General features: G+C 46.7%; 1 protein-coding gene across 1 annotated transcript; it reads right to left on the reverse strand.

Annotated features, from left to right (window-relative positions):
- Positions 1-2,072: 2,072 nt before the first annotated feature.
- On the reverse strand, positions 2,073-4,409 carry F9C07_2353 (putative patatin-like serine hydrolase; the record flags this gene model as incomplete). The annotated part of the gene is made up of 2 exons (XM_041290057.2): positions 2,073-2,786; positions 2,844-4,409. 2 exons carry the CDS (start codon positions 4,407-4,409, stop codon positions 2,073-2,075), a joined length of 2,280 nt encoding a protein of 759 aa, XP_041143246.2.
- Between the last annotated feature and the right edge of the window lie 3,780 nt (positions 4,410-8,189).

Below are 8,189 nucleotides of genomic sequence, written 5' to 3' on the forward strand. Positions count from 1 at the left end.
TATTGCGATAGGATGCGGATTTTTACAAGCAGGGCAATATTAAACCTCACGAAGCACCCGTGAACGCTGCCTTGGTCTCATTGATAGATGAGCAGACACTTTTACCGGAGCTGCAAATCAATATAGACATCTTGATTCATAGCGTAATCATGCGGTATATATGACTGATGGGAGAACAGAGAAGTGCATCAACGCAATATTGTCAGGGGCTCAATTAGGATATGAAATGCTCTTAGAAGCATAATCTATGTCATAATGCATCGATGATGTTGTTGTTAATTTTGCAAACTATCTTAACAACGATATTGCCTGGAGGGGCCCTATGCGTGGATTTTGGCTACCCTGACTGGCTTTGTAACCAGTGAGGATCCCACTGGTGGTCAAATTTGAAGATAAGCCGTGACGACTCAGAGGCGCAAGTCATTCCTTTCTTTTTTATTACTATTGTTTCGTTGATCCTCCTTGGGGGTTCAAATCGAGACCTGAGGTGACAACTCAGAGGTGCGAGTCATTCCAGAATCGCATCACTGGAATATTTCGAATGGGAAGCGGACTATCTAATGGGACTATCCTTTCGAGGTATTTTGCCTCATAAAGCTTTATACAGGGGTATTCGCCGAAAACTACTTACAACCCCCGATCAGCATTTACATTGAGGATGCCGCGAATCCAATGAAATGCCGCATCGTGACGATGCATATCCATGATCTCTACTCCCTACCACGCTGGACTGACCCTTCTTGTACTCCAATGTGCCGATACAAAGATCAGTGTAAAGCAGATTTATTCGGACACAAATACCAGACGTTAACTAGAAGTCTGGGCCTAAGCTTAAGACTAGGGCTAAACTCAAAGCCAAAGTCAATGCTAAATCTAATCCAAGGCTAGGTTCAAGAGAGCAAGGAACGAATATATTACAAATGAAGTCTCTCATACACGATCCTCCCTGACCCAACCGATGGAGAAAGGAAGACTTGGGGAATCAGCGTCCTATGACGAGAAACCGATCAATTTGGCTAACTTGACTAACTAACTAAAAGATATGCGGTGAGCTCTACGTGCAGGCTGTACTGATGAAGGATAGACTCGATGCGTTGTTGGACAATGAACTCTTCGACTGGGACATTGGAAACGTCGCCGACGGAAGAGATCTCATAACCACGAATGCCATTCAAGGCGTTACTGCCGACAAGGATGAAATCGCAGTTTCCCTGTCCTTACAAACAAAACTTCCATGGATAATTGGCGAGTTTCCTTTCCTGTGGTACAGGTAAAGAATTGTCCGATACGCAGTTTGTGCTAGCACGAATCCTAGCCCTATCCGGAGCTAGGTAGATATGCCGCGGGCCCAGTGATACAGGCTGACTGAAGTCATAAACATCATCATCAGCTACTTATTACGTCAAATGGATTCATTTAGTATATCCCTATGCCGTGCTACCTCAACTCAAGACCAGGTATCCCTACCACTCGGAACAATCAGCACCATGCCTGTTCTGCGGAGGCCGTTCAGAGATAGCGTACATCTAACACCAGGAACCCTGGAACTACTACTAGTGCTCCGATACGGTACGAAACGCGTCAAAGTGGTCGTGTATTCGCTGTAATAGATATCGGTACTTTTTCGAAGATCCGGTATCTATGAAACTAGGGTTGGTTTTAGAATGACCCCCCATAAACATCTAGATATCTACGCATGATGGTCAGTACGACTGTCCCATCTGCCTCTGTTTCTTGTAGAGTGTCTTAGGGAAGTTATCGAAAGACGTACGATGATGGAAAGATAAACCATGGGATACTATGACCCTTGAATGTGACTGGTATTATTATAGTGACAGACTATATTTTTTAATAGAACGCCTATTGTGCGTGGCCACACCTTGAGAACATATGTATTAGGGAGAAGTACACATGGAAACTCTTCTCAACTCTAATACAAAATAACTAATGTACACAAAATCCAAGGGATAGTAAACACTGCTCTAGACAAATGTGGTGGTATGAGGTAGTTCAACGCCGCCTAATGCAAAGGGTGAAAGGAAATGATAGAAAAAGAAAGACTATATAAGCGATCACTCGACCTTCTTGTCATCCTCCGCGTATAGATCCGAATCATCGAAGAAGACAGCTGACTGTCGGCGCATCTCCTGGAAAATGTTGCCTGTGCTTCTCCGTCGGTTGCGTCGGTTACTCGACGGTTGTAGACAAGAATCCCGAGATGACACATTGGAGTCAATACCCGAGCTATCGGATAAATCCTCTTTGTTGTCGGGCTGACGATCGGGGAGATTATGGTCAAGACGTTCTACCATCGGATCCGAAGGCTTGCCGGCATGACCGCGTTTCCGACGGGACTGCGCCGGTGACACCGCGGGGGAGTATTGGTGTAGCCCCTTTAAGATCGCATTCTCGATCTTGAGCCGGTTCTTGATGAATTGTATCATGGGAAAGGCGCTCTGCTGGCCCACGTTAAGCATGCGTGCCAATCGCTCGGGGGTAGGGTCCGAAAGGATATAGTAGAAATCGGACGGGATGGTTTTTGGCCAGATTGTTATGGTCCCACTGAATTTTTGCAGCCAAATCTCGCTCCAATCTTGGCCCAGTGGTCGTGGTAACAGTTCTAAGTGTCGCAGGACTCTAAGCCATTTATTCAAATCCAGCTTAATATACTGTTCTATAGCAGACCCCAAGAAACCGCCGCGCCACCCTCGGCCTCTGCGATGTGTAACCGGGCGACCAACGGATCCTCGAGAGCTGAAGAAAAAGAGATTGATATGAGGGTTCACCTAGTAGATGTTAGTATCTCTCCACTTTGACGGGTCTTGCGAGAGCAATTGTCTTACCTGTGAAACAATAGGGAAGTTGACATTAAAATGGAGGTTTAACGCTCTAATAGGGATATCGGTGCGCAAGCTACCGTCTTTCCACTTATGTCCGAAGGAGTATGGAGCGAGTGTACCGTCGCGCTTCTTGGTCATAAGAACAACGGGATTGAGTATACCAGGGACCGCGGCTGAGGCCAGCACGGCGCTCCAAATGACGCAATTTGGAGAAGTCAGGTAATTGGCCAAGATTGTAGGAGAATGAGGGTCGGACGGCACACACGAAACGTTCAATATACGTCCTGTCCGTTCATATGCCTCTTTGAAGGTAGTGGAGCCTCTGCAGAACCAACTGCACTCACGAGCCCATGTAATAGTGTCAAACCGAGCTCCTGTCCGCCACCAACGCCAAATCCATGAGGCCATGCCTTCACTGCTCGCCCGTATACGATGTGCCAGAGCAGGGACAAGGAGTTGTTTCAATTCTTCATCGGTCCTGGTCGCGATTAACGCAGCAACCAAAGCTCCGCCCGACGTTCCCGTTATGATTTCAGGCAGGACTCCATTATCCAGCAATGCTCTAGCCACGCCGAAATGATAGTAAGCAAAAGTAGCGCCTCCAGATAAGCAAAGGGCAGTCCGTCCAAAATTGGTATCTAGATGCTTGAAATGGTGATACTTGTCTTCATTGCTGACCCATTTGTTGTTCGATACCACCTGGATGCACTTCTCCACTTCGTCAATATACTCTTGCACAAGGTTCTTAGTTCCAGAATATGTTTCACTATAGAGTCGAGGATTTTCCACCCCTGCGAAGTTGTTCTTGACACAGCCCTCCAGCAGCGCACATAGTTCCTCAGTCGCGGGGATCACGGTCGAGCTAGAAACTCCATTCCGCATCTGCAGTTCGACATCTGTCCGCGCCTTTCTTAACTGATTGACCAGTTTGTTGATAGTAAGATGATCATAGTACGCATATTCATCGATCTCCTTCCACTGTTGGTTTCCCAAGTGATTGTCGAGCGCTTGGGCGGCTTTCAACCAATTGTTGTAATCTGTCTGCTTCCAGAGTTCCCGCCTGAGAGATTCCTTCTTGCCCCTCCAGGAGACCCATCGCTCATATAATACAATATAAAAGCGAGTCAATGCGTAGGCAAAGCCAAGGACGGTGATCCAGCCAAACACAATGAAGAGAAATGGCCATTTTAGGACTGTGTACAGGACGCCTTCCCTCGTTTCATCGGTGGTTCGACGAGGCTTCTTTCGGCGACCGCGATTCTTGCGAACTCGTTGATAGATAGGTCGCCAGTCGTTGAGGGCTACCAAGGAGTTGGATTCGTTGTCGTTCAGCGCATTCTCGAATTGGCGCAAGTCATCAGGGTCGATAAATTCTCGGTCATAGTCCGGGATCGATTTGGGATCGTAGATGTCGCAAGCCGCAGACTTCTCCGGGGAGTTCATTGTTGGATATGGTTCATGATGGATGGTAAGATGATAAGTATGGTTCGAGAAAGGTGTTGGGATCTGGTTGAGCAACCAATGGATCCAATGGCACGGAATCCTTGTCAGACCAGGCAAAATGTACATGTACGTCGACGTCACGTCAGAAGTTACACCGCCTCATGGGGCCACCAGCCACAGGTCTCTGTGGCGAACGGGCTTAGAGGGGCTTGGCATTCTGGCTCTAATCGCCACGAATCTTCCTTAGAAACCGTTGGTGTCCGTTGTTGGTGTTGTTGACCCCGCGCTCGTCAAGACGGACCGAAAACAGAGAACCATGGGTCCCACCAGACATGGGTTTAATCTTCTTTGACGAACGGCTTCCAAAGTTACACCGAGTTTATAAGTGCCTGTACATAATTACGTTCATACATACTTACATACTTACATACTTACATTACCTTCAAAAGAATGACCATGATGAATTATCAACAATAATTATTATCCTGGGTCCCTTTCTTTTCTTTTCTTTTTTCTCCCCGAAGGATTCTTATCACTTGCATTTCGCTTCCTACCGTTGAGACAAACAATATGCAGAGTCATACCGAAGGATCAGACCATCACTGCATGCAGATTTGGTATCTGCTCTATCATCATTTCAACTCCTTACCACAAAACGGCAATCAAACCTTAAGAGAAATCTGATACATCTTTCAACCATGGAAATCAATTCACCCCTGTACGGAGTACACAGTATTCTCCTACAGCCACCGCGACAAAACGTGCTGACCTAAATGGCCCGTGACGCTGATAGATCGACATTACAGTGAAGCGAAGGAGACAATCCTTACCCAAAGTATCGCATGATCACCGGGCGACGGGTTAAGTTCGAGCGAATTACATAACAAAGTGTAGCCACGTATTTCAATGGAATGAAGCATGTGTCGCTGAAATCCGGGGAGCATCGGTATGCGTCCTGTCCACGCACACCAACGTTCTGCGTGGGGGAGAAACACGCGGGATCGGCCCTATGGATTGACTGACCTACCACGTTCATAGAGATATTGAATCATGGATGATGTCGAATGCGCAATCAATGTTGACAACTCCGGCATTCCTGTACATACATCGTATCACCTTCAATAACGGAGGCCATGGAATCCCGATGGCGATAGGTAGGGAACACTTTCCCAGTCGTGTCTTCATGCTCAGTCTCGTTTCGACCATTTGGGAGAAGTACCACCTCTTCCAGAAGCACTTCACAGCATTAGCGGCCTGAATCTCAATAGTACCGTCCGGTTATACTGTATCTGCGACCGTGTGTATCACCTCTCAGGGTTCGAGACTGGGCCAACTATACGGCGTTGACTATATTGCAAACAAGCCTCTTGGAAACATCGAGCATTGCATTGCGGGGTAAATCTCCAGTCAATTCGGAGATTTTTACAAGTGGCAGTCTAGGAGGGGTCGTGTTGAAGGAAGCTCCTAATAATAGTTATAGAAGAAACAGTTGTTCGTCAAGATTACAGGAGATTTTTCTTTGGGTCCAAGGCGACAAAAACAAGGCGGGTGGATGATTTGCAGCTACTGCTCGATATGGTTGGTCTGACTGCACTCCAGCGGACTTAACCAGTCCGAGTATGGGACGATGGAGACTCAACTACTTAGTACTTACTAGTTAGTAGGACTCGCTTGGGTGCCGCCGGAAGACTTTACTATCATGCAATAAAAATGCATGGGGAACGTGACCACAGCAACAGTTGCCTGATGGGGACATTTTTGTAAAAACTCACTTCTGACATACAGTAGTTGCGATATTTTCTTCTCTCTTCTCTTTCTTTCTTTCCTGATTTCACTTGCCCTCGACTCGAAACTTTACCTCGGATTACCTTTGGTTGTGTTTCGTTCCACCAATATGCTCTTCCCGATCCAAGATGAAGCGATCCGCTCTACCAGGTTTTTTAAACGCCGAAGATTTGGATATCTCGGCAAATGAAGACAATGTTTGCCATTTTGGCGGTCTACCTAATTTATTTTCTTTCCAATAATAAAAATAATCATTGTAATAAAATAAACTCCTCGCGCGATAACCGCTTAATGTTTCATAGTCGGCTCGCATCCTTGGGACGTTCGCCCCCTTTGTCCTTGGGATGGAATTCCTGAGTGAATCAATCGCTCTCGTGGCTTTCCTAAAAGGGGAGGCTGCATCAGGGCTAATTTTAAAAAACCTTTTTACCCCAACACCACCACCTTCATCTTCGCCCTTGTTCTCCCGCATTCTCTCTAATGCATGACGATCGGGGTCGGTGTTTTTTTCCACTGGGTACGTGTGCCACACACACACACCCCCAGGGTGCACACACCAAGATACTACGCCCTTATCGACATCTCTGCTTGGCACTTTCTTAGCCCTTCGTCACTTCATGAACGCAAATGCCTACTCGGACAAATATGATTGGTAGGAGACTCGGGAGCCACCCGTTGATCATTCGAGCGGTTGACTGCCTTTCGGTGGAGACCCGCCTCGTCAGATCTTCCATATCCACCAATCCACCAACTAATCACCGGCTGGGTTGCCCCTTTGGAGGATTCAGTTTGAGATGGTTTCCTTTCCTTTCTTTCCTCCTTTCTTTGCTTTGCTTTGCCATGGAGACAACGATGTCATAAATTGATGATCATATGAGTGGCCCGGGGCTTGATTGGTGACGGGTAGAATAACGAGTCCCTATGACCCCATTCCTTCCTCTATGTATTGGATATACGGAATTCAGGATACGCATACGGAACCACCTATTGTTCAGCTTTCTGGCACTGACGTAGGTAGACGGAGGATGTAAGAAAACAAATTGCTACATCGAAAAGTGGAGGAATCATCAGCCCCAGCATTGGTGTTGTCGCCAAGAACATTCTTACCCCATCGTGTCTTACACCATGATGCAGGGATCTTGGTCAACAACCCCAGGGAAACCTACTCCTTGCTTCATGCATAATATCGAAAGGTTATATGCCAATCCGCCAATGCAGATTACTCTTCCTTTTCGTCCTACGCTCTTGTGCAGGACTCCTAGCTTGCTAAGCTATGCAGAACCCGACTTGAAAAACATTTTTCCTATTGGCGATACCGCAGGTCTCACGGTACAGGAGTGTGTACATGCTGCAAGTCAAGAACATACAGCTGTAGTTCGCTCGGCATCGGTAGGTTAGCCGTCCAGTTAAATGGCCATGCACGTCCACGGACAATAAAACTTGTTTAACACTTGATACTTCTTCGCCTGCCACCTCAAATCTATGGGAACATGTTATGTATCATGTTTGAAACATGGATGAATCGCCTGAGGTATCATGTGTATCCTCCATTCAACCTCCATCAGTCACTTCTGAAGATGCGGCACGAAAGGTTGTCTGTTTCCATATCCGGGGGGCGGGTTGCAGTCATGTACCAATCATGGGCGTCAGCCTTTCAAAGCCACTGACCAATATCCTTGCTACGATCGGTGTTTCTAAGAGATCACACGAACATGGGCCGCTGAGACGAAGACAAAGTCGAAGAAGGCCAAAGGAAGAGGATGGGTTGGACCCGTGGGTCAGTTATGATGTATGTTTAATGACCTATTTTCCGATTTGGGACAATGGAGGGATGGAATTACCAAAGAATGTGTGGTGTGATGATGGAGCATGAGCGGTGTGACTGACAGGCGGATCCTCTTTAGTAGTAGTATATCGATGATACGATCGGAACTAGTCTTATCGTTTTCTCCGATAGCGCTTGAGTCACAGATCTGTATCATGCTCCTTTATCAATCATGATTCTTGTCGATTGAGATATTAGTGCTAGAATGCACTGACTCAGATGAAAGATGTTGAACTCATGAGTCAAGGGCAAGAAAATAGCGATCGTCCATATACCATGACGCTTGATGGCTGAAT

This window comes from Aspergillus flavus, chromosome 2, assembly GCF_009017415.1.
Source record: "Aspergillus flavus chromosome 2, complete sequence".
Lineage (NCBI taxonomy): Eukaryota > Fungi > Ascomycota > Eurotiomycetes > Eurotiales > Aspergillaceae > Aspergillus > Aspergillus flavus.